Consider the following 26,953-nt stretch of genomic DNA (forward strand, 5'->3'; position numbering starts at 1 on the left):
CTCTCCACCTTAAATATATTCAATGACCCAGCCTCCACAGCTCTCTCGGACAGAGAATTCCATAGATTTACAACCCTCAGAAGAAATTCCTCCTCATCTCAGTTTTAAATGGGCGGCTCCTTATTCTGAGACTATGTCCCCTAGTTTTAGTTTCCCCCATGAGTGGAAATATCCTCTCTGCATCCACCTTGTCGAGCCCAGATATTATCTTGTATGTTTCAATAAGATCACCTCTCATTCTTCTGAACTCCAATGTGTACGGGCCCAACATACACAACAGTGGCAAATGGAATTCAATCTGGGTAAGTGTGACATAATGCATTTGGGGAGGTCTAACAAAGTAAGGGAATACACATTAAATGGTACAGCACTGAAAAATGTAGAGGAACAAAGAGACCTTGGAGTGCAGGTCCACAGATCCCTAAAGATAGCAGGCCAGGTAGATAAGGTGGTTAAGAAGGCATATGGAATACTTGCCTTTATTAGTCGAGGCATGGAATACAAGAGCAAGGAGGTTATGTTTGAACTGTATAAAACACTGGTCAGGCTATAGCTGGAGTACTGTATGCAGTTCTGGTCACCACATTACAGGAAAAATGTGACTGCACTGGAAAGGGTGCAGAGGAGATTTAGAAGAATGTTGCCTGGACTGGAGAATTTTAGCTATGAGGAAAGATTGGAGATGCTGGGTCTGTTTTCTTTGGAACAGAAGAGGCTGAGGGGAGACCTGATTGAGGTGTATAAAATTATGAGGGGTCTGGATAGAGTGGATAGGAAGGACCTGTTTCCGTTGGCAGATGAGTCAACAACCCGGGGGCATAGATTTTTCAAGTAATTGGAGGGAGGTTTAGAGGAGATACGAGGGGAAATTTCTTCACCCCAGAGGGTAGTGGGGGTCTGGAACTCACTGCCTGAAAGGGTGGTAGAGGCAGAAACCATCACCACATTAAAAAAACAATTGGATGTGCAGTTAAAATGACGTAACCGACAGGGCTACGGACCAAGAGCTGGAAAGTGGGATTAGCCTGGATAGCTCTTGGCCGGCTGGCGCGTACACGATGAGCCGAAATGGCCTCCTTCCCTGTTATAAATTTCTCTGATTCTATGAAAAAGCAAGTAAATCAAATGAGAAAGACAGTCAAACAGACAAAGCAAAAGAAAACGTGGGAAAAATAAAAGTGAGCAAGGAAATAACTAAAGGGGAAAGATTCTATGGTTTAGTTCTACTTCAGTATACACTGAACAGAAATGTCTACCACTGCACTCGAGCAAAACCCTTCTAAGATAGTGATCCATCATCCCAAAAAATACTATTCTCACACTCAACAGAAGCTATATTTAGCTTTCTAGGCATCAAACTCCCATCGGGACTGGCACACTGCCAAACAGTGGCTGTATTCCTCTACATAAGCAGACTAGAAATTTTTTAGCTCGTCATAACAATCTGTCCACTCTGGATAAAGCAACTTATCCACTATGCTTATATCTCCTCCACTTCCTGGTCTACAGAATATAAGCTGCAACATCTATTTTCATTAACCTATTATGTAGACCTATCAACAGGAGACTCACATTGGGAATTAGAACTGTATATATTATGCCCAATATTCCTAACCTTTCTCTTGCTCTCACTCTAATGGGTGTTAACAGGCCGTACACACCGCCACCGAAAACCTAATTGCTGGCACAGAGTTGCGCTAACTGCCCACCAACTACTTACGGAAATGTTACGACTGGTGGAAACAGGTACGGGAGCTGTTTTCACGACGTAAGGGGATACCCAAAATGAAAAAAATGCTTTTTTAAAATAAATGAAAGCCAGGAACATTTGAGAAGCAATCCTAGTGTGTGTTAAAGCTGCAGGCTTTCTTTAATAATGTTTACATTTCATAAAACCGGACGGTCTGCACCTGGGCAGGACCGGAACCAATGTCCGAGGGGGAGTGTTTGCTAGTGCTGTTGGGGAGCAGTTAAACTAATATGGCAGGGGGATGGGAACCAGTGCAGGGAGACAGAGAGAAACAAAATGGAGACAGAAGCAAAAAACAGAAAGTAGATGAGTAAAAGTGGAGGGCAGAGAAACCCAAGGCAAAAAACAAAAAGGGCCACTGCACAGCAAAATTCTAAAGGGTCAAAGTGTAATAAAAAGGCAAGCCTGAAAACTCAGTGCCTCAATGCGAGGAGTATTCGGAAGCCAGGAGAGGGCTCTGAGCTAGTTAGAGTGGGTGAGAGCGCAGATGAACAGGACCCCAAGAAAGAATGCAAAAGGCAGGAGGCAACAGAGCAGAGTAGCACTGGGGTAAATGTAAACCACAAGGTGATAGGAAGGGACAATATGTATGAATATAAAGGGGCTGCAGGAGGGGTCAAAACTAAAAATCATGGTTTAAAAACTAGGATTAAAACACTCTACCTAAACGCACGCAGCATTCGAAATAAAGTAAATGAGTTGACGGCACAAATTATTACAAATGGGTATGATTTGGTGGCCATTACACAAACGTGGTTGCAGGGTGGCCAAGACTGGAAATTAAACATACAGGGGTATCTGACAATTCGGAAAGATAGACAAGAAGGGAAAGGAGGTGGGGTAGCTCTGTTAATAAAGGATGATATCAGGGCAGTTGTGAGAGATGATATTGGCTCTAATGAGCAAAATGTTGAATCATTGTGGGTGGAGATTAGAGATAGTAAGGGGAAAAAAATCACAGGTGGGCGTAGTTTATAGGCCCCCAAGTAATAACGTCACGGTGGTGCGGACAATAATTAAGGGAATAATAGAGGCATGTGAAAAAGGAACGGCAGTAATCATGGGGGATTTAAAGCTACATATTGATTGGTCAAATCAAATCGCTCAGGGTAGCCTGGAGGAGGAATTCATAGAATGCATACGGGATTGTTTCTTAGAACAGTATGTTATAGAACCGACAAGGGAGCAAGCTATCTTAGATCTGGTCCTGTGTAATGAGACAGGAATAATAAACGATCTTCTAGTAAAAGATCCTCTCGGAATGAGTGACCACAGTATGGTTGAATTTGTAATACAGATTGAGGGTGAGGAAGTAGTGTCTCAAACGAGCGTACTATGCTTAAACAAAGGGGACTATAGTGGGATGAGGGCAGAGTTAGCTAAAGTAGACTGGGAACAGACTAAACGGTGGCACAATTGAGGAACAGTGGAGGACTTTTAAGGAGCTCTTTCATAGTGCTCAACATAAATATATTCCAGTGAAAAAGAAGGGCGGTAAGAGAAGGGATAACCAGCCGTGGATAACCAAGGAAATAAAGGAGAGTATCAAATTAAAAACCAATGCATATAAGGTGGCCAAGGTTCGTGGGAAACTAGAAGATTGGGAAAATTTTAAACGACAGCAAAGAATGACTAAGAAAGCAATAAAGAAAGGAAAGATAGATTACGAAAGTAAACTTGCGCAAAACATAAAAACAGATAGTAAAAGCTTTTACTGATATATAAAACGGAAGAGAGTGATTAAAGTAAATGTTGGTCCCTTAGAAGATGAGAAGGGGGATTTAATAATGGGAAATGTGGAAATGGCTGAGACCTTAAACAATTATTTTGCTTCGGTCTTCACAGTGGAAGACACAAAAACCATGCCAAAAATTGCTGGTCACGGGAATGTGGGAAGGGAGGACCTTGAGACAATCACTATCACTAGGGAGGTAGTGCTGGACAGGCTAATGGGACTCACGGTAGACAAGTCCCTTGGTCCTGATGAAATGCATCCCAGGGTATTAAAAGAGATGGCGGAAGTTATTGCAGATGCATTCGTTATAATCTACCAAAATTCTCTGGACACTGGGGAGGTACCAGCGGATTGGAAAGCAGCTAATGTAACACCTCTGTTTAAAAAAGGGGGCAGACAAAAGGCAGGTAACTATAGGCCGGTTAGTTTAACATCTGTAGTGGGGAAAATGCTTTGAAGCTATCATTAAGGAAGAAATAGCGGGACATTTAGATAGGAATAGTGCAATCAAACAGATGTAACATGGATTCATGAAGGGGAAATCACGTTTAACTAACTTACTGGAATTCTTTGAGGATATAACGAGCATGGTGGATAGAGGTGTACCGATGGATGTGGTGTATTTAGATTTCCAAAAGGCATTCGATAAGGTGCCACACAAAAGGTTACTGCAGAAGATAAAGGTACGCGGAGTCAGAGGAAATGTATTAGCATGGATAGAGAATTGGCTGGCGAACAGAAAGCAGAGAGTCGGGATAAATGGGTCCTTTTCGGGTTGGAAATCGGTGGTTAGTGGTGTGCCACAGGGATCGGTGCTGGGACCACAACTGTTTACAATATACATAGATGACCTGGAAGAGGGGACAGAGTGTAGTGTAACAAAATTTGCAATGACACAAAGATTAGTGTGAAAGCGGGTTGTGTAGAGGACACAGAGAGGCTGCAGAGAGATTTAGATAGGTTAAGCGAATGGGCGAAGGTTTGGCAGATGGAATATAATGTCGGAAAATGTGAGGTCATCCACCTTGGAAATACAAACAGTAAAAGGGAATATTATTTGAATGGGGAGAAATTACAACATGCTGCGGTGCAGAGGGACCTGGGGGTCCTTATGCATGAAACTCTTATCCCAAAAAGTTAGTTTGCAGGTGCAGCAGGTAATCAGGAAGGCAAATAGAATGTTGGCCTTCATTGCGAGAGGGATGGAGTACAAAAGCAGGGAGGTCCTGCTGCAACTGTACAGGGTATTGGTGAGGCCGCACCTGGAGTACTGCGTGCAGTTTTGGTCACCTTACTTAAGGAAGGATATACTAGCCTTGGAGGGGGTACAGAGACGATTCACTAGGCTGATTCCGGAGATGAGGGGGTTACCTTATGATGATAGATTGAGTAGACTGGGTCTTTACTCGTTGGAGTTCAGAAGGATGAGGGGTGATCTTATAGAAACATTTAAAATCATGAAAGGGATAGACAAGATAGAGGCAGAGAGATTGTTTCCACTGGTCGGGGAGACTAGAACTAGGGGGCACAGCCTCAAAATACGGGGGAGCCAATTTAAAACCGAGTTGAGAAGGAATTTCTTCTCCCAGAGGGTTGTGAATCTGTGGAATTCTCTGCCCAAGGAAGCAGTTGAGGCTAGCTCATTGAATGTATTCAAATCACAGATAGATAGATTTTTAACCAATAAGGGAATTAAGGGTTATGGGGAGAGGGCGGGTAAGTGGAGCTGAGTCCACGGCCAGATGAGCCATGATCTTTTTGAATGGCGGAGCAGGCTCGAGGGACCAGATGGCCGACTCTGTTCCTAATTCTTATAACTTTCTGCACAGTGCACGGTATTTGTTTAGAAGTGGGAATTATGAGTAATGAATTGGATTCCTACGATAAAACCTTAATCTGTATGTACTTTAAACGCTATAGTAATGAAGTAACGTCGTAATTTAAATGAACGAAAGACAAATCTGTTTTGCGATTGGAGAACCAGGTCCACGTGATCCCAGGTCCGCTTCCGCACAGGCTGCGTCCCTAGGATCGGTGGGCCATTGAGCTGCCCTCCAGCCACAGCGTCAGAGTGGACAGTTTACATCGGAGGGCCATCAGGCAGGTGCATATTCTTTCCACAGGTCCGCTGCATACTGCAATTTTTGGGCCAATGTGATATGGAGCACATGCAGGAATTAAAACGTACATTTTGTAAAACAATGAGTACACTTGAACCAAGAATTTGCATAAATTACCAGTCCAGAATATTTATTCTCATATTCAGTCAACTGATCGGCACAATCCTAAACAAAAGTACATCCTCTGTCTGAATTTTTGTTTTTTATTTTACCCTGACAAATTACCATAATAATTATTAAAAGTAATTTTACTAACAGTCTTGGTTGATTTTTTTTTACATTTTGAATTTCCATTCCCTTAATACTGCATTATTAAAGGATTAATGCCCTGCTTCCCACTTCTCCAAACATACAGATACACACAGCATCCATACCTGCCTCCTTCGATCACTGTCCATTTACTCACTCGGCTTCCACTTCACCTTGTTAGGATGCTTCCTGAGGGAACACAATTGGCAGGGTATGACTGCAACAGTGTAAATATGAACCATTCATTCTTTGGTTCCTATATTCTGCATCAACACATAAATAAGAAGCATAGACTTGGGGTCAATTGATTGAGATTTATAAGATGATGAGGAGAAAAGATTGTGTTTGAGTGGACAGTTTGTTCCAACTAATTAGCTTTAGGAGGATCGGGGTCACAATTATAACTTGTATAATTCGAGATCTACTTAGATGTCAGGAGGTGGTTCTTTTCCCAGAGAACAGTGGACTTCTGGAACAGGCTTCTGGCTTGTGTCGTGAATGACAATTCCTTCAAGCGAGAGCTGGACCTGTTTCTGACTGGGGCAGAGATCACTTCATACAAAAGGTAGGTACTGCATTGCATTATCAGGGCCCGAGTGATCACCTGGACTAGTTTTGATCACTTAAGAGAGTCGATGGGGAATTTCCACGATTTCCCCCCAAAATCGTCCAGGGTCTTTATCTGGTTTCTCGTCTCTCCCAGACGATTGCATGGTTTCGGTCAGGGTGGGGAGTGTATATATTTTGTGGGACAGGCTGGATGGACCGGAGGGTCTTTGTATGTACTCTTCTTCCTGAAGCTAGTTGTGTCTCATTGTCAGGTCCTTATAATTCTTTCCACGGAACACCAAGTACCTACAACTGACTACAATAATAGATGTATTCAAAAATGGTATGTGGCTTTAATTACTGAAATGCTCGCTCGTAATCTTTCTCTGCTAACGTTATCAGTCAGACCCATTCCCTTATGTGGTGCATTCTAAAATTAGAAAAATCTTTTCCATTTAATTATCTAGTGGAGACAATGTGACTTAACATCTAAACATACAGTAAGATATGCTTCTCGCAGGTGTGTTTTCTGCACCTTAATTTAACATGTTAGTTCTAGGAAGTTGTGCACAATTTCTTAAATTTACAACTGATGACATTGAGTTAACAATCGCAGTATTAACATTAATTATGCTTAAAAACAGTGCTTTAAAAACAGAATGCCAGCACTTGCAGAGCTGTTTAAGACAGTAAGATCGTCTCATACTGGGGCTGACCAGGAGTTTAAACATTTACATTGCGTACTCGTCACTAATTTTCAAATATATGACAGAACTCTTATATCAAATCTTCTTTACCACAAAAATATTTTACTATCAGGAGCCAGCTGGCTGATTATTACGGTGTGCCACTTGAGCAAAATGGAACTCAACAGGAAAGTACTGCAGTTTTGACACTAATTCAAAGCTGATGTACACCATGCACAATGGAACAAAAAAGTAAGCTGACAGAAATATATACTCATTCTGCCAAAATCGATTGCAAATGATGAGTAACATTCACATGTACATGTCAAGAACCTGCTCACCCACATTGGCTACCATTGTTATTTTATGGTAGAAGGAATAAACAACCTAACTGTGATTATATAGTTTGACTGGGGAAAAGACAGATACCCTTAATGATGTGGAGTAACGCCATGAGAATGAAAAAAACAGCTGAGCAAGAGGAAGTAGTAGTCCTGGAGCTTTGCACCAAATCAATGTTTCCGTTGTGCCAAGGTGCCACATAAAAGGTTGCTGCACAAGATCACGGGGTTGGGGGTAATATATTAGCATGGATAGAGGATTGGCTAACTAATAGAGAACAGAGTGTCGGGATAAATGGTTCATTCTCTGGCTGGCAACCAGTAACTAGTGGGGTGCCGCAGGGATCAGTGCTGGGACCCCAACTATTTACAATCTATATTAATGACTTGGAAGAAGAGACTGAGTGTAACGGAGCCAAGTTTGTTGACGATACAAAGATGGGAGGAAAAGCAAAGTGTGAGGAGGACACAAAAAATCTGCAAAAGGACTACAAGGCTAAGTGAGTGGGCAAAAATTTGGCAGATGGAGTATAATGTTGTAAAGTGCGAGGTCATGACTTTGGCAGAAAATAAATCAAAGCAAGTTATTATTTAAATGGATAAAAATTGCAAAGTGCTGCAGTACAGCAGGACCTGGGGGTACTTGTGCATGAAACACAAAAGGATAATATGCAGGTACAGCAAGTGATCAGGAAGGCCAATGGAATCTTGGCCTTTATTGCAAAAGGGGTGGCATATAAAAGCAGGGAAGTCTTGCTGCAGCTATACAGGGTATTGGTGAGGCCACACCTGGAATAATATTTTGGTTTCCATATTTACAAAAGGATATACTTGCTTTGGAGGCAGTTCAGAGAAGGTTCACAAGGTTGATTCCAGAGATGAGGGGGTTGACTTATGAAGATAGGTTGAGTAGGTTGGGCCTCTACTCATTGGAATTCAGAAGAATGAGAGGTGATATATCAAAACATATAAGATTATGAGGGGGCTTGACAAGGTGGATGCAGAGAGGATGTTTCCACTGAACTCGAGGGCATGATCTTAGAATTAGGGGCCGCCCATTTAAAACTGAGATGAGGAGAAATTTCTTGAGGGTTGTAAATCTGTGAAATTCGCTGCCTCAGAGAACAGTGGAAGCTGGGACATTGAATAAATTTAAGACAGAAATAGACAGTTTCTTAAATGATAAAGGGATAAGGGGTTATGGGGAGCGGGCAGGGAGGTGGAGCTGAGTCCATGATCAGATCAGCCATGATCTTATTGAATGACAGAGCAGGCTCGAGGGGTCGTATAGCCTACTCCTGCTCCTTGCGTTTTCAACAAAAATATTCCGTATAATCTCTGAAGGGCAGTTGAAAATATTTTAGCGTGAAGTCAGTAATCGTGCCAGCTCACACCCCAAGGGATCTTGTGGTAGCAACGGCATTTCGTAAAACACTGACTTCACTTCGACTAACTTCAGAATCTACATCAATGAAATTTCCATTATTTAAAATGGCTTGCAAAACATTCCCAAATCTTTAAGAACATTAGTTACTGGGAACTGCGATTGGAAATGTGCCTATAACCTTGAAATCATTGTGACTTTGAAGATATACATACATAAACAAAAGCAGATATAACAGAAAAACTTATTTTAAAATTTTCAGCAAAAAACCTTACTTAGAGATAACAGCCCAAAATGATCAAGAAACAAAAAGTGCATTATAACAAGAGCTACAGTCCAACAATTGACTGATTTAAAACTTTACAATGACTTTCTTACATTATATCAGGGTTCCACATCTCCAAATCGAACAAGTCACCTCCCTACTCTACCACGGTTAGATACAGCAAAGACTGCCCATGTAATCTGTCGCTAGCAACTGGAAGCAAACTGCAACTGAAATATTCTCAGCTAATTTAAATTAGAAACAGCATTCCTTCACTTTTTTTTTTCCAATAACAATGGTTATTTTACCATTAACATAGCCTGCCTAAAACATTTTGTAAATACAATTGCAACCTCTGAACACAGCTACAAAATAATACAGCAAATACCATTACTGCATGCTCACATTGTAGACACCAAACAGGGTGGAATAGGTGTTTGTGATCATGCAACTAGTCATTACCATATTCTTCCCTTTCACTAGTGCCTGCATGTGTCTGTGAGTTGTAATTTTTACATTCACATCCCCCTTCTGCAGTCCCATCACATTGGGCTCAAATTCCCCAATGCCGTTTATTGGCGCATTTCAAGAGTTACGCCTGTTTTTTTTGGCCCTGATTACTCCAAAAAAATAACTTACAAGTTTTTCCCGTTCTAATTTTTTTAAATTGGCGCCGCGCAGCCTGTCCTTCAGCTTCGGGAGGGGGGCGGGTGTGGAGCCTAATGGCTTCACCGAAAAAACGATGCCCCCGCTTCTGAACATGCACAGGGAAAAATAATGATGTTTTTTTACGTGACTGCTATGGGCGCGCATGCCCAGTACACCTCCCTGTCTGCATTCGGCCATTTTTAAAGAGCCAGTTGTGTGTGAGAACTTTAATTCTCAGTGGAAAAATCAGAGCTGCAATATGCAACAGAGCTCAAGGACCAAGAATTTCTCACAGGACAAAGTGGAGGTACTAGTTACTGTAATGGAGGCCAGATGGCACAAGCTGGACACCAGCAGAGGTCACATAAAAGTTTCACCAAAAGAAATGAAGAAATGCTGGAACCAACTTGCAGAAGATTACCGTGCAATGGTGATCACCCAGAGGTCTGGAGGCCAGTGCAAAAAGTGGCAGGACCTTGGTCAAGTAGTTGGTGCAAGTAATATTTTCATTTAATCACTGGAATTGCAATTGTAAATGTGACCATCTGTATGTCCCACCCAGCAGGAAGACACCCTCTCTAAAAAGTTACATTTTCATCTTTGCAGAGGAAGGTGGCACACAACAAGAAAAAGAACTCAAACAGGAAGAGACCTGGCAAATCTGCACCCAGTGACTGCTGCTTTGATGGGTCCTGCCTGGAGAAAATCAACCACCACTGCAAAAGCTGGGCCCACACTCGAGGGAGAGGGTAAGTCCTGCAAATTCCACATTCTGCCTTTGCTAAAAGTACTGCGCGGGCTAGCCATGCTTCGGTTCATGGGGATGTCTGTCAGCTACACTTCGGTTGATGCAATGTGCTATCATTCATCATGGTCCTTCAAATGAGCCTGCTGCCTGCGTCATGCCAACCTGCCCCCTCCTCTGCTGCTAACCATTTGTCTGTTCTGTTATATTTTGCAGAACTTGAGGCTAACCATGATGAGGCTGATGCCGATGCAGAAGAAAATTCAGACGTGGACGAGCCCGAAGAGAACATTTTCTAATTCCACCTTCAAGACCAAGAGCATGGGGGTGAGGGTGAGGGGCAGGGGGAGGGGGAGGATGAAGTCCCCACTGTTGTACTCACTCTGGAGGAGGTGCAGGTGTCACCCATTGAGGTGCCAGGCCCTTTCCCGAGTGGTATGAGTGTTGGGACATTCCATGGTTTTGCACAGTCTGAGGCTGGGGATTCCAGTAGGGTGCAGCAAGGCACACCCAGGGTGAGGAGGGCGAAGGAGAGCTCGACAGCGCTCTCCTAAGGTGTAGAATCTAACAGATGTGGTTCAGATGATGGCAATGAGTGCGGAGAGCATTAACCTTACGCGATCACTCCTGGACACCATCAGTAGGGTGGGAGAACTAACACCATTCATGAGAAATGGGAACGCTGTCCGGGCACATGAGGGAGGGAATGTCGCAGGCAGCTGATACACTGTCAGGGCACATGAGGGAGGGAATGTCAGAGTTAGCTGCTGCAATAAGGTAACATGCCCAGACCCCTCGGCCATTAACGGAATCAACTGCCACTCCCACTCCAATCCCCAGACCAGCCTCTGAAAAGGCCCAAGCTGGGCCCCCCCCCCCCCCCCCCCCCGCCCCATCAAGAAGTGCGCATTACCCGAGATGCTCCAAAGAATAAACTTGGTACCAACCCAATAAACGCTGCGCCACTGCCTGCGGGCAGGGGTGGAGTCACCAAGACCGAGCTCAGTGGGCGGTCTTACAATAAGGTGGAGGAGAGATGGGTGCAGCCTTTCTTTGCTGCTTTTGTTGTTATTACTGTTATAACTGTTCTCAAATTAAAAGTTTTTTTGTAAGTGATGTAAATTTATAAGTTTAAAAGTTTGTAAGTGATCATAACTGAAAACTTTAAAGTTTGATAAAAGAATATTTTTATTAAAGTTAAGTACAAAGAAGTATTTAATTTAAAATATATTTTATTCAAAAGTTTTAACAATCATTTCCACTAGCTGTTCCATTAACACAACACATTACGGAACAGGTCCAAACAGTAAACATGGTCCATTTGGAATAGTTGCGCTGAGCCTTCAGGCAGCAAAGCATTCACGGATGAGCTGCTGACGCAAGGCTCAAGCAATCATTAAAGGGGCACGACGGCTCGCCCTCCTCTGCCGTCATGCTCCAGGCTCAGGTAGTTACATGGCTTCCTCCTCCTCCTCCTCCTCGTCATCCGCATGTTCCTTCTCATCATCAGCCACTCTCACTTCAAGTGGGTCTTCTACCAGCTGCGGCTGCCTCATGATGACTAAGTTATGCAGCATGCAGCATATAACAGTGAACTAACCGATAATCTCAGGGGAGTATTGTAAGTAGCCTCCGGAATGGTTCAGGCATCGGAAACGCTGCTTCAACATGCCACTGATCCCCTCTATTATGCTGCGCGTCGCGATGCGCGACATATTGTATTCCCGGTCAGCTTCCGTCCGAGTTACGCATAAGGACGTCATGAGCCAGGTGGCGAGGCCGTACCCTTTGCCTCCCTTCTGGCTGCTGCTGAAACATGGCAGATACAGCGCTATTGCGTAGAATGAGCGCATCATGGGTGCTCCCAGGGTATCTTGCATCAACCTACATGATGCGATGCATGTCGTCACAGACACGGCGTAGAAGCCTTTTCTGTTCCTGTACATCTCGGAATCCTCCAAAAGGTGCTCGCAAGGCGATGCTGGTACAATCAATGCAGCCGCCTTGTACCTTTGGGAAGCCAGCAATCCTGGAAGAGCCCACAGCCGTGTCACGCATTGCCTGGGCAATCATGGGGAACTTTATGTAGTCATTCCTCTAGGCATAGAGTGCAGCAGTCACCTGCCAAATGCACGTGAGTATTGCATGTTGAGAAATGGCGCACACATCCCCAGTTGTGGCCTGGAATAACCCAGATGCATGAAATGAAAGTGCAGCTGTAACCTTTACTTCAACTGACAAAGCAGTCCTCCGGACGCTTCTACGGTGCAGGTCTGCTTTTACTAACTCACAGATCTCGGTTACAACTTCTTTGCAGAAATGCAGCCTTCTCACAGTCTGCATCACTCAGGTGCAGCTAGGAATGCTTGTCTCGCTATACCCGTTGTGGGTAAGGCCTCCTGCCCATCATCCTACGTGCTCCGAGATTCCTCATGCGATGATGTCTAATCAATCGTCTCCTCCGCAGCACCATCAAGCAGAAGGCGTGCACGAGGTATGGCATTGTCAATATTGCCACCATAATTAAATTCTCTCTCCCTCCCTGGTCTGCGCATGCGCAATAAATTTGCTCAGAACGGGAAGCTAGGCATTCAATGAAGACATTTGGGGCAACGAAGTCAAAGCAGTGCTTTAATTTTAATTTTTTTTTTTTTATAAAAAGTGCCATCCCACCACCGGCCGAACGTCTCTTCACCGGGCTCAAGGGGCGGCTGGCAGAATTGCTCCCTCACCCAAACACGGGCTCAGCGTCCACCCCGTGTCCGGGCGAGGGAGTCTGCCGGCATACGCTATGATCCTCGAGCACAGTGAGGAGCCATTCGGTGGTGGCATGGTATTTTGAAAAGAATCAAAAATTAAAGAATTGCATTCGACTTCCATTTTCACCCTTTTGACTCTTCCAAAACTTCGCACAAAAACAATGGCGTCTTTCTGCACTGATTTCTTAATGTGCGCTGGTTTTTCTTAAGTGCCCAGAAGGTTTTTTGGGAGTGGTCACATATGCCGTCCTAGGAAAAATGTAAGTTGGCCAAACTTGTTTAAATGTGAAAAACTGGCGCAGACTTCAGGTTATGACGCAAAAAAATACTAACCTAAAAAAAATCATAACTGAGTTACGCTGGCGCAGAAACTTTGGGGAAACTTTGATATTTTAATTTACGCCAAAGAAAACGGCACACCCCAAAAAAACGGCGCAGATACCTGGAGAAAATTGAGCCCCTTGTCTTTAGCATTCCACCTCTTTTTCCAAGTGGAACCCATTCCAATACCAAGGGTGCTGAACTTGGCACACATTACAACTTTATTATAACAGGTTTGATTGGTGCATGAAGCCAATCCTTCTCAATATATTTTTGTGATGTCCTTCCCACATCCCAAAGCATGTCACTTCTCTGCCAGAATAGATGCCATTGTTTATCAAATACACTGTGCTTGCCTCAAAGGCTCATTTGGTTACTCCAATGCAAACGGCTTTAAAACTGGAAGCCATCTGAATTTTGTTTTCCTCAGGGTCCTGCCATATGGACTAACATAGAATTCAAATGTGGAGGCTACATTACATACATCACATTTCCAATTCAAATTAATGCAGGGCTACCCAAGACGGCATGAGAGGAAGGCAGGTGGAACTTACCATTGAGACATATTATCTACCTATGGAGACTTCTTACAAAGGACAATCAACCCATTATAGTTTTCTCATGTTATTACATGTTCTTGCAGTTGCCAAATATGTGCTTCATGCATTTATTTCATTTGTAAATTCAATAGTTGTTTGAGTCTATAAATTCTGATCTGTCTAATGTGCACAATTTCCAAAAAGATTGACAACATAGAACAAGATTGTGGATGGTAACTTTACTTGCAGTAATCTGATTAGTGTAATAGTTATCACATGGGGTCTTATGGAGTAAGGGCAGATTGCATAAAAACACAGCTTCCAGATTGTGGGAGACAAGGTTCACTTTGAAGAGCTCTTGTAAAACGGGTCAGTGAAAAAGAAAGTTCTATAAAAACTAAAATTGCAACAGTTACGAATAGTTTAGAAAACTGGGATTTATAAGCTAGTATTTTTAATAATGAAAATATTTTATGGCAATAAACTATAGATTATTTACAGAAATGTTGTCCTTCACTACACAATTATATGCAAATTCCAATAGAAGAAAATTATGGGCTCAGTTTTCCCCAGTTATTTGCACCATCTTTTTGGCACGCACCGCTTTTTTTTTGGCCTAAATTTAAATGTCCAAGTTTCCTCAAAGATTGTGCGCCAGTGTAACTCAGTTAGTTACAATTTTTTTAGGTTTGTTTTTTTTACCTCACTGGGGGCGTAACCTGCCAACCGTGCCAATTCTGGCCATTTAAACAAGTTTGGCCAGTTCCGATTTACTCCAAATTTTCTTGACAGTGTATCTGACCACTGTGGAAAAACCTTCTGGGCAGTTAAGAAAATCGGCACAGATAAGGAAATCAGCGTAGCAGATGCATTTCCACTGCCAGGACAGCAGCAGAAGAGGAGTGGGAGAGGGGGGGGGTACCGGCACAGGGAAGCCCTTCGGCCAGGGATAGTAGCGGGTACCAACAGCGGGAGGCCCTTCGGCCAGGGATTGTAGCGGGTACCGGCATCGGGAGGCCCTTCGACCTGGGATAGTAGCAGGTACCCACACCGGGAAAGGGGGTGGGGTGGGGTTGGGGTTGGGGGGGGGGGGGGGAAAGGGGGAGATAGACTTTTGGAATAAACACTTTAATAATTTAATGCTGGTAAGTTGCTGCAATGTGTATGGTGCTTGTGCAGGTTGCTGTGAGCTGGCCAGAATGTGTTGTATGTTTCACTTTCCAGCCTCAGCAGTGTGTCCCTGGTTATCCTGGCAACCCGATCTTTTTGGGCAGATCTTAGGCTCCACCCCCAAAGCTAAATGACAGGCTAGGCGGTTCCAAAATCAACAATTCAAACGGGGAAACTTGGGTGATTTTTTTTTGGCGTAGTTGGGCTCGCAAAAAAATGGGCGTAACTCTTCAAGTACCCCAAAAAACAGTTTCGGTCCACAGTATGTAAAATGTTCTCCTTGTTGTAGAATACGGACTAGTAACTTTAAAATCAGAGTGTAATCTGATGCCGTGTACTCAGTGCTAGAATAATGGTAATGTGAAACATATGCCTGAATCTCTATTTTATGTACAATCTTCCTTAATTAAACATACAGGTGCTATGGAACCAGAATTAGTATCCCAGCAACACAACTGTTACCACGGTAATGCAGATGCTACATGTAACAAAAGTTTTCCTTTTATTTGAAAGTCATCTATGCAGACTTATTCAGAGACAGCTTGCTGCGCCTGCATTGCAAGCACCAAAGTAGCATAAATGGGACACAACCAATTCATGTCTTTCACAATACACTTGCGTAAAGTGCAAAACTAATCCAGTTGCATTAGGATCATAATTTCTTCAGTGTTTTGTAATCCAACAGCCTACTGTGAAATATAGCTTACATTTCTGTAGCACTCATTATATTCAAATAGACGTTTCACAATGCTTTCCACTGCAAGTGAAGGGAGGGGGGAGGAGTAAAAAGAGCATCAGCAGAGGGCAAAATACCTGCTTAAAGAGAGACTTAAGAATCGTTTTAAAAGTAGGAAGGAAGGTGGCATTGTGGAAATACTGATGTTTATAGAGTTTCAGGTAGCATTGGAAGATTGGTTCAAAGGCTGGCTGCCAACGATGGAGCACATTAACCCGGGAATTAAAATTAGGCCGGTGCTGGAGGGCCAGGGAATGTGCAGAGGGATGCATGGCTAGAGGAGATCACAGAGGCAAACTCATGGAGGGCGAGCACCTTAACGTTGGTTCTCTGGGACACAGGAAGCCAGTGGAGTTTGTCAAGGAGAGGGCTGATGGGGATGCAGGCTGAAGATACAGCTTGCAGAATTCTGGGTGACTGGTTTGTGGGGGAGGCCAACAAGGAGAAAATTGGGAAAGTTCCAGCCACATGCTGATAAAATCACTGATTGGGGTTTCAGTGACAGAGCGAGAGGTGGGGTTGAAAGTGGACGATGTCGCAGATGTGAAAGAACGCGTCATTAGGAACTGAGCAGAAGTGGGAAAGGAAGCTGTGCTCGGGTCAAGCAGCATGTTGATGTTCTCCCTTCCTGGAACTGTTGAAGACATAATCCAGAGCATGCAGGATACATATCTAGGATCAGCAAGACTAGGTTAACAAGTGTAACCACAATGGTTGACCAAAAAAAAGTAAGAAACAAAACAAGCAGAGAAAATAGCCTCTACAAACCATGCAGGGAGAAAGATCAAGGGGCATCTCAGATGAATATAGAAACTTGCATATACATGTTAAAAGCGAGGTCAAAGGAGCAACGAGAAACATGGCGCAAAGTATGGCTACAGGTGTGTAATACTCAATGATTACTCTCCCAGCGTTCACAAGGGAAGGCTCGAGCAACACACCCTCCTGAGGTCGTCCATGTCGACATCCTTAACAGGATAAAAAGGCTAAACACTAAATACCAGAGACTACTGAGAAACAAAATATTGATTTGTGAGGCACTGACAGTGACGATGAGGGAAGTGATGAACACTGCAAGGGTATCAGCGTACTGAACAGGCTAGCATGGTGCCCACTTTCAAAAAGAATGACAACGTAGATACAGGCCATTACTGATCCATGAGCCGCACTTCAATACCATGTAAAAATTATGGAATTAGTTAACACGAGTAAACCTGATCATTATTGGTATTATAATAACAATCAAGTAAACATCAGTCAGGATCATTTTGGATTCAGAGGTGAGGCTCCTAATTAACCAATCTCCTTGACTTTTATTGAGGAAGTAACATCCCAGATAAACTGTGAAACCCCTCATGACTTAAGTGTGCCAAGGCTACAAAAAAAGCATGAAACAAAAATCCATATGATGGGCTAGTAGTTAAGCTCAAAGCTGTGGGGATTTAAGGCGAATCTTGGGAATGAATGAGAAATTGGCTGCAGGGAAGACAACAGCAGTTATTTGTTAAGAGAAATTATGTCAGGGTTGAGGGAGTCAGGGGTGAGTATTGAGTGGAGTGCCCCAGGGATCAGCCCTGGCACCACTACCATTTCCAGTTTATATTAATAACTTGGATTCAGACACTCAGTGCAAATTGGTCACATATTTAAATGAAACCAAATTATAAAAGGGCAATTAATTCGAAGGAGGCAACTGAGGAAATATAAAATGAGTTGGACGAAATAAGGCAGATGAAATTTAATACGAACAAGCATAAGACAATAATCATAGGAATGAAAAATTACCGACATACGCAGTCCATCAATGGCTTAAAAAAGCTAAAGATAAAATGGAATATCTATCAGTCATGGTAGACACAACGGCCTGGAGTTTCCGCGAGGTTGCGCTGTTTTTCCAGAGTAATTCGCCCAAAATCGGCCAACCAGCACAAAAGATCAAGGGATTTCAAGCACAAATTACATTCAGCGCAAATCGAATTTCCGCAATCTTTCGCGCTAGTTTAAAAAACATGGTGCTGGAAGCCGGCCCCACCCACAAATCTGGCCATGTCCCAGATCGAATTAATCACCATTGCTAGTTTGCGCTAACTGTGCTCATTTGCAGGCCTTCGAGGAGGCCTTTAAAATTAAGCTGTCTCTTGTTTTTAACAAGGCACAAGGATACGAATAGGCATGTTTTTAAATATTATTTGTTTTAATTTATTAAGAAACTGACTACTGCACACTAATGAAACTACTAAATGTGCTGTTTATAGTTTTTTTTTTAAATGTCATTTTCAGTTATTTAAAAATCGAGTTACTCACAGGTGGTGGGCTAAACACTGGTTAAAAACTGCTTATTTTTGTGATAAACCCATCTTTAGCTGTATTAATCAAACTGCACCAAGTTACCACTCTTAATTTTTTTTTAAACTTACATTCTAAAATGCTGCCCAATTGCACTGGTTCATGGAAGACTTTATGCTCGATGATATGCAAATGAGTTTGAGCAGAAACTAGCGTAATTTGCACCCGGATTGCCGACTGCACCCAAAGCGGAAACTCTTGGCCAACATGTCCAACTACCACAAAGCAGCAATCAACAAACCAAAACAGCAGACTACAGGTCATACTCAAACTATAGATTGCACTAGTTAGATCACACCGTGAGTTTTGTGCTGGGTTCTGATCACCAAAGCCCAACGTAGATGTTCAAGACTTTATGCACTAGGCTGATCAGAGACCTGAAATATGACTAAAGCCTGGAGAAACTTCACCTTTTCAGACTCGATTATTCCAATGCTCTCCTGAATGGTCTTCTATCCTCCACCCTCCGAAAACTTTGCTCATCCACACCCTATCCCACACCAAGTCCTGCTCACCCAGCACCCCCGTCCTTACTGACCAACACTGGCCCCCCCCAACATCTTACATTTAAAATTCCCATCTTCGTGTTTAAATCCCTTCATGGCCTTGCCGTTCCCTATTTCTATAACACCTTACAACATCTCCCTCCGAAATCTGTTGTGACTCTGGTCTTGTGCATCCGCCCCACCATGACAGCCATGCTTTCAGCTGTCTAGGCCCCATGGCTGGAACTCCCTCCCTAAATCCATCTGCCTCTCCACCTTCCTCCCTTCTTTAAGACCCAGCTTAAAACCCATCCATGCTTTTCATCACTTTGCTATTAATTGTATTGGCATATATTTCCATCTGATTATGCCTCTGTTAAGTACCTCGAGATGATTTTCAGCTTTAAAGGCATTATATGAATGTAAGTTGTTGTTATTGAAGGGAGGAGACGGAGGTGATCTTAACGATTTCCAAAAGGGTAAAAAGTTTCAAATAGCTAAATTTGAAATATTACTTCAAAATAAATTGTGAGGGTAGGACAAGGAAACACAGGCTCAAACTGATAAAAAAAAAGTTAGGACTGAAGTTAAGAAGTTTTTCACAGAAGGAGCGGCCAATGCATGGACTGGATTTCCAGTTAGAAAAGTGGAGAGAATATCCCTTGAATCATTTGAGAAAAAAATTAAATACAGAGTACTGCAATGAGGGAAGAAGTCCCTTTCTCATCGAATGAACGAAGATGGGTCAAGTGGCATTCCTTATCCGGTATTTATCTTATGGGATGAATTGTATGGAGAAGACATCGTTTGGGATGACATGGTCAACAGTGAGGTCAAGGAGGATGAGAAAGAACAATGAGCTGTAGTTGCAGTTAACAGATGACGGAATCGATGACTTTAACTAGAGTGGTTTCAGTGCTGTGTGCCGGTTGGGAACCTGATTTTAGGAATGGCAACAGATTACTTATTCTTTATCCACACAAAATTAGCACAAATGTTAAGATGTACCACAAATAGTCTAGTGGCACGTCAGTTTGTTTTGTTTCATCAACTGCCTGACAAACACAGAAACAAATCGCCTTGCTTAAGAGTTATCAAACTAAGCTACTGAGAAAGCCACGGATTTTATTTGTTCTCTATGTTGTCCATCAGATTACTGAATCTGCCAGAGATGCCTGACATTTCCATTGTCACCTCACAGCCATTTTAACCCCAAAGAAAACCGCCACTAGTTTTCATTAGACAACTTACAAGTACTGGTTTCAGCCCTCATATGTCAAACAGAAGGAACTCTATGATACGAATGGTGAGCAGCAGAACTCATGACAAAATGTGTGAATGCAATACCATTAATCTTCCTGACCACATGAATTCACAATACACATCTTCAAATGGCAGTTCCATAAGTTGAGTTAGAAATCTACTTTTCAGTAGAATTGAAGAGCCTACACAGCATGGGTCAAAGGAAGGCCCATTGAGGGCAAGACTCAAAATAATTAACAAAAGGCAGAATACTGTAGATACTGAAAATTGGAAAAAAACCTAAAAAATGCTACAAACACTGAGCAAGTCGGGCAACATCTGTGGAGAAAAGAACCCTTCCTCAGCACTTCGCAGGTGCTACCTGACTTGCGTAGTGTTTCCAGTGGTCTCTTTTTATTTTATATGAAACTGGGTGGATGAGCAATGCAGAAATTTGCTACACCGTTGACACGTTTAAATGCATAACATGTCGGTCAACACGAGGTTCAAAAATGTACACAGGGCCACTTCTCTGAAGCCGAATGTAGGTACACAAAAGTCAAAGGACCAGTAGTTTAAAGCAACTCTGAAAGCAGAGAGGAATAAAATTAACTGCTCTGGCCATAGACGTATGAACTGAGCGCCGTTCTGTCTGTCATTGTATAGAACTTCCTAGTCCAATTGCAAATGTGGTGACATGACTAGGAAGTGTAACCCACACCATGAGAACCAGGGCCTGGTCACAGAAGAGGTTACGAGACCAAACGCGAGACTCGTTTGGATCAAAAAGGTGATCCAGTTTGATGCATCAGATTATGTATTTGAAATAAAAACTCAAAACTATTTAAATGCAATTGCAGGCTGGTGCCTTCTTTTGGATTGTTAGTTATTACAGTATTGGGACACATGGCCCCAATAATAGGAGCTTTGGTGTAAAGCTTATGTTGACTGCATGCAATAACAACTTGCATTCATATGGCAATGCCATTCGCTTAATAGTGGTCACAGTCAATAGAAATGAAAGGCCCCAAACAAGCGAAATGCAGTTTGTTTTCTGCGCCGGTTGGCCCTGCCCTGCAGCAGCTGCACAAACCGCTTCCATTCTCCAGCAACGCCTGGGGGCGGTTCAAACAAATCCCCGCCAGCCAATCAGGTAGCAGGGTAGCGCGGGAGATTGGCAGCCGTCCAACCAATCGGAGCACGACAAAGGGCGGGAGTCGCGGGCTCGGCACCTGATTGACAGCCAACGAGCCAATCGGAGCGCGGCAGAGGGGACGGGAGTCGCGGGCTCGGTATTTGATTGACAGCCGGCGAGCCAATCGGTGCGCGGCATAGGCGGCGGGAGTCGCGGGCTCCGTGTTTGATTGTCAGCCGGCGAGCCAATTGGAGCGCGGCGGCGGCGGCGGCGGCGGCGGGACTCGCGGCGAGTGGGACATCGGCAGGCCCAGCGCGAGGCCAAGCAGCGGCTTCTCGTACTTTTCACGGGCCGGCGAGGTTGAGGAGGGGCCACAGGGACGGTTTAGGGCGGCGCAGCCGGCACGCGCTAAAACCTCGGCTTCTCCCCTTCCCTCCCCGCCCGCCCGCGCGCGCGTAGAGTTTATGAGGGAGCGGAAAATCAAGGGAAGGAAGGAAGGAAAAGAAGGGGAAAAAAAATAACAGCAATCGCGCCGCCGGGGGGGAAGAGTGCGGATCCGCCGGCGGCGCGGAAGGTGAGAAAGTCCCGGAGCCGCAGCGATGCTCACCTTCCTGCGCGGCATTCTCCTCCTCGCAAAGCGGCTGCTCACTCTGCCCGCGACCGGCCGTGACACACGGTGAACCGCTCGCGCCGCTGGCCGTTGTTGTTTTCCGCCACTTCCGGTTGTAGCGCGCGCACGCACACACACAGTCGGAAGCCGGCCAGCTTGGTATTCCGGGCGGAAATCCTTTCCCTGGCGTCTTTCGCAGACAGTTCCGGTTTCACCACCCGTGGACCAGAGGCAAGTTGAGTGGGATTTGCTCTGATCAGAAAGATTGGCCCGGTTAAAACATGGGCGTGTGTTTAGATTTTAGAATGATTTTATATATAGACCAGCTCAGAATTCGGATTAAACGTGTGTCACTGATTAGGAGTCACCGCCATTCATTTTAAATTTGATCTGTTTTGATGCCCATTGCTCAACTCTGTTTATAATGAATGAGCTTGCAATCCATCTCGCTATTTGCAATTGTGAATCCAATTTCTTATTATTTCATTTATAGCCATCTCTCAGTTTATAGAATCATCGAATTTTACAGCATTTGTCAGGTTACGTCCCTTTTGAAGTGGACATTCCCACTATTTACAATGTTTTGGTATTACTCATCCCATTTTTTTATAGATGTGTACATGCTGCTACAGGAGCCCAGCTGTAAGTTTGTTATGTTATTTGGTCAAGGTATAAATTCAAGTAAAAACATAAATGATACATTTTTTCATAAATTAAAAATGGATAGATAATAGAATTTGCTGGGCAATCCCAACATCACGATGGCCACAGTTAAGGCCACTGTCTGTGTTGAAATTTAGCATTGTATGTCTAGGGTTTAACATAGAATCATAGAAAAATTACGACACAGAAGGAGGCCATTCGGCCCATCATGTCCGTGCCGGTCAGAAAATAGCTACCCATCCTAATACCACCTTCCAGCACCAGGTCCATAGCCCTATAGGTTACAGCTTTTTAAGTCCACCTTCAAATACTTTTAAAATGTGTTGAGGGTTTCTGCCTCTACCACTCTTTCAGGCAGTGAGTTCCAGACTCCCACCACCCTCTGGGTGAAATGTTTCCTCAGCTCCCCTCTAATCATTCTACCAACTACTTTAAATCTATTCCCCCTGGTTACTGACCCCAGGTCAATAACAATAGGATGCCATATTTAGCTTCCTTTCAGTCGTCCTACATTCAAGCAACCCAAATAGTATTGAGAAAATATTCTGCCTTTAACAGCTTGAGAAAATTGTAGCTGAACACAGAGTTGTAGCTTAATGATTGTTTTTCCAACCATGCACTAAACAAATATGACTGTCAGATTATCATCACAAACAGTACAATGATTTTGTTTCAGACTTTTAAATTCTGGAGATAAGCTGTCAACCTAATGTGACATGTTTAAAAGTTCAGAATTACAGCCTTTGCCTCAATTGTGTTCACCTTGACACAACAAATGTCAGCATTTGTTACACCGCAGGTCATCTTTTCTGTTTGTATACCAGCAGAGCTGATAGCAATCAAATTCTCTCTGTTTAAACCCAGTGGCCTAGAAATTCGTCTCAAGCAGTGGCTCAAAATGGGTGGTATCGGATCGGCTGCCATTATAGGCAGCGCCTGAGATTTGGTTGCATTGACTGCAGTGGAACTGACTATCAGGCGTTGTGTGTAATGAGCAGCCGATCCAATTCCACCCGTCCTGCACCATCGCCCGAGACGAATTTCTAGCTGAGTGTATTAATAGATAGGGTCACAACCTCTGGGCTGCAGAAGCAGTTGGATCAAAGGTGAATCCTATTCTGAAGTGAGCAAGTTTACTACTTTAATCAGAACTAAATAGTGAATACTTATCACTATATCAGCATCGGTCAGTTATATGACAGGCCACTGACTCCATCCCTTCTCCCTGATCACTGTCTGAAGCTAAACCAGACCATTCACACCCTTGGCGCCCTAATTGACCCTGGGATGAGCTGACCACATATCCGTGCCATTGCCAAGACCGCCTAATTGCATTCCTGTAACATCACCCGTCACCACCCCTGCTTTAGTTCATCTGCTGCTGAAGTCCTCAATCCTATCTTTGTTCCCTCTAGACTTGAGTATTCCAATGATCTCCCGGCCAGTCTCCCATCTTCCACACTTCATAAATTTGATCTCATCCAAAACTGGGCTGCCCGTATCTTAACACACACCAAGTCCCCATTCACTCTTCAACTCGCTGACCTACATTGGCTCCCAGTCCGGCAATGTCTAGATTTGCAAATACTCATCCTTGTTTACAAATCCCTTCGTGGCCTCGCTCCTCCCTATCTCTGTAACCTCCTCCAGCCCTACAGTCCTTCGAGATCTCTGCGCTCCTCCAATTCTGGCCTTTTGCCCATCCCTGAATTTAATTGCTCCACCATTGGCAGCCGTGCCTTCAGTTGTCTGGGCCCTAAGCTTTGGAATTCACTGCTGAAACCTCCGCCTCTCTACCTCCTTTAAGATGCTCCTTAAAACCTACATCTTTGACCAAATTTTTGGTTATCTGCCCAAATATCTCCTTATGTGGCTCAGTGTGAAATTTTGTTTGATAACACTCCTGTGAAGCGCCTTGGGATGTTTTCCTATGTTAACAGCGTGATATAAATACAAATTGTTCTTGTTGCAGGCTAGAAGAAGCAAAAATCCTGCAATTATTTAATAGTTGGATAATAAACCACAATCTGTAAAAAAAACTTTCTGCATCTGTATCTATCTTCAAATCTTGGAGAATAGACTGAAATAACAAACTGTCGTGGGAAGAGGAAATATTTTCAAAGCAGCGTTACTGGAAAGTTGGTGTCCCCTTGGCTTGATCCTTTCTATTTGATGCAAATAGTTTTTCATACATTTACTTACAGTTTCCAAAAGGAGTATAAAACTTCCTCAGAGGAATAATAAATTCCTGAAAAATAAATTCAGATTGACAGAACAAATTGGATTTTGGATGCCACCTGCTGGTCTATTTAAATAAATGCAGCTTAACCTTTTTGAACGTGGATGTACATGGTTTAACTAAACAGAAGCTGACATATGGAAAATTAGTTAAGAAGTGTAAATCCAAATTTTAGCTCAGTTCATTTAATTTATAACATTACTAAAAACAGATGATCTGGTCATTATCTCATTGCTGTTTGTGGAAGCTTGCTGTGTACAAATTGGCTGCCATGATTCCTACATTACAACAGTGACTATACTTCAAAAGTACTTGATTGGCTGTAAAGCGTTTTGGGACGTCCTGAGGTTGTGAAAGGCACTATATAAATGCCAGTCTTTTATTTTATAACACACCTTTCAGTGCTAAGACGTGGTTCACACCCATGATTCTACATGCAGAAGAGATGTTCCAACACATTTCCTTGGAAGAAAGGAAGGAAAATTGGGGGACAAATCACCCTGGTTGCTTTTGTGTGTTTCCTAACAGGCAGATACAAGATGGCATTGGCAGATGTTTGGTAGCAAATAACCTGCCACCCTCCCAGCAGAGGACTGTTGCATGTGAAGCATGGTTCTGGCATAAAACCCAACCTGAAGTTGAATTTTGTGCAAACCAGCACCAAGTCATGCAAGCATAAATCACTAAAGATACATCAAATTTAAGGGTGCAGCTATGCTGCCACTTTCACATTGATGGAAAGCAGTTTTGCACATCAATACAAAAGTGTCAGTTACCTCCAGTGACTACAGGTCGCACTAAAGCCCTCCTGCAGACCATCTCATAGAAAATACATGCAGGAGTAGGCCATTCGGCCCTTTGAGCCTGCAGCACCATTCAATAAGATCATGGCTGATCATTCACCTCTGTACCCCTTTCCTGCTTTCTCTCCGTACCCCTTGATCTCTTTAGCCGTAAGGGCCATATCTAACTCCCTCTTGAATATATCCAATGAACTGGCCTCAACAACTCTCTGCGGTAGGGAATTCCACAGGTTAACAACCCTGAGTGAAGAAGTTTCTCCTCATCTCTATCCCAGTTTGTTTTCCAGTGAGAGAACTCAAGGCTATGGCTGATTTATACTGCTGATTCTGCTTCGATGCAAAGTGGTTTTGAATGCACATCAATGTAAAATTGGCATTGTATCTCAAGACTACCAAGCACACCAAAGGTACTTCTACAGTAGCCTTAGAGAAACACTTGTGTCATTGGTTCCCTCCACGTGGGTGCCACACTAAGTAAATTTGATGTTTTTTAAATCATTCTTCGGATTATGGGTGTCGCTAGCAAGGCCAGCATTTATTGTCCATCCTTAGTTGCCTATGAGAAGGTGGTGGTGGGCTGAGGTAAAAGATCCCCCGACCCCACAAACACCACCCCCCCCAATCATTTCACATAAAACTGAAGACAGTATTAGACTGGATTTACAATTCTCAAAGCTTGCAAATAAATCTAATCTAATACTGTGTCCAGTTTTGGGTTTGGTTAAACCTCCAGACTAATTTTGATTTGATAAATGATTTTGAACTTATACCACCTTTAGTAGAAATAAATCCCAACTCCATCACCATCTTGTATTAAAACAAACATATCCCATCAACTGAATGTGGGCCATAAATCAAAGAATGGTTTCTAATTCACATTTTCCGTGATTTTAAATCTGTTCAATTCGTACATTGAACAAATATGCAATGAAGGAAAATGCAGTCAATATCAAAATGAATATGAACCTGACAATTGTTTTACATAAAATATTATTAAAAGATCTTGCAATTCTTGTTTGCAAACCTTATTTGTTGTTTTCATTATTTTTGGTCATACTTTATGTCAATGTTTACCATTGTAAATTGCTGTGTAAACATTCACCCTTAAGAAAGGTGGGAAAGAAAAAACAGGAAATTATAGACCTGTTCGTCTAACACCTACTGTGGGGAAGTTCTTGGAATCTATTATTAAGGACAGAGTGACAGAACATTTAGAGTAATTGAGCTGATTAGAGAGGGCCAACATGGATTTGTAAATGGTAGGTCATGTCGAATGAACTTAATAGTATTTTTTAAGAAGAACTAAAGTAGTAGATGATGGATCTGTTTATGCAGACTTCCAAAAGGCATTGGATAAGGTTGCACAGAAGAGACTGTTAGCTAAAATTAAAACCCATGGATTGAAGACAAATTATTAACCTGGTTGGGAGTTT

At 43.1% G+C, this 26,953-nt stretch overlaps 1 protein-coding gene across 2 annotated transcripts in view; it reads right to left on the reverse strand.

Moving 5' to 3' along the window:
- kat7b (K(lysine) acetyltransferase 7b) overlaps nucleotides 1-21,950 on the reverse strand; it is a 71,330-nt gene extending 49,380 nt beyond the window's left edge. The window contains exons 1-2 of one of the 2 annotated variants that reach the window (XM_070864443.1): nucleotides 21,813-21,949; nucleotides 5,980-6,043 (exon numbers count right to left, since the gene is read on the reverse strand). In XM_070864443.1, the coding sequence (XP_070720544.1) occupies nucleotides 5,980-6,003 (24 nt within the window). In that variant the 5' untranslated portion in view covers nucleotides 6,004-6,043; nucleotides 21,813-21,949. Of the gene's footprint in view, nucleotides 1-5,979; nucleotides 6,044-21,812 lie in introns of both variants that reach the window. The other variant, XM_070864444.1, reaches the window with a different exon arrangement.
- Between the last annotated feature and the right edge of the window lie 5,003 nt (nucleotides 21,951-26,953).

Source organism: Pristiophorus japonicus, chromosome 21, assembly GCF_044704955.1.
Source record: "Pristiophorus japonicus isolate sPriJap1 chromosome 21, sPriJap1.hap1, whole genome shotgun sequence".
In the NCBI taxonomy this organism is placed as follows: Eukaryota; Metazoa; Chordata; class Chondrichthyes; family Pristiophoridae; genus Pristiophorus; species Pristiophorus japonicus.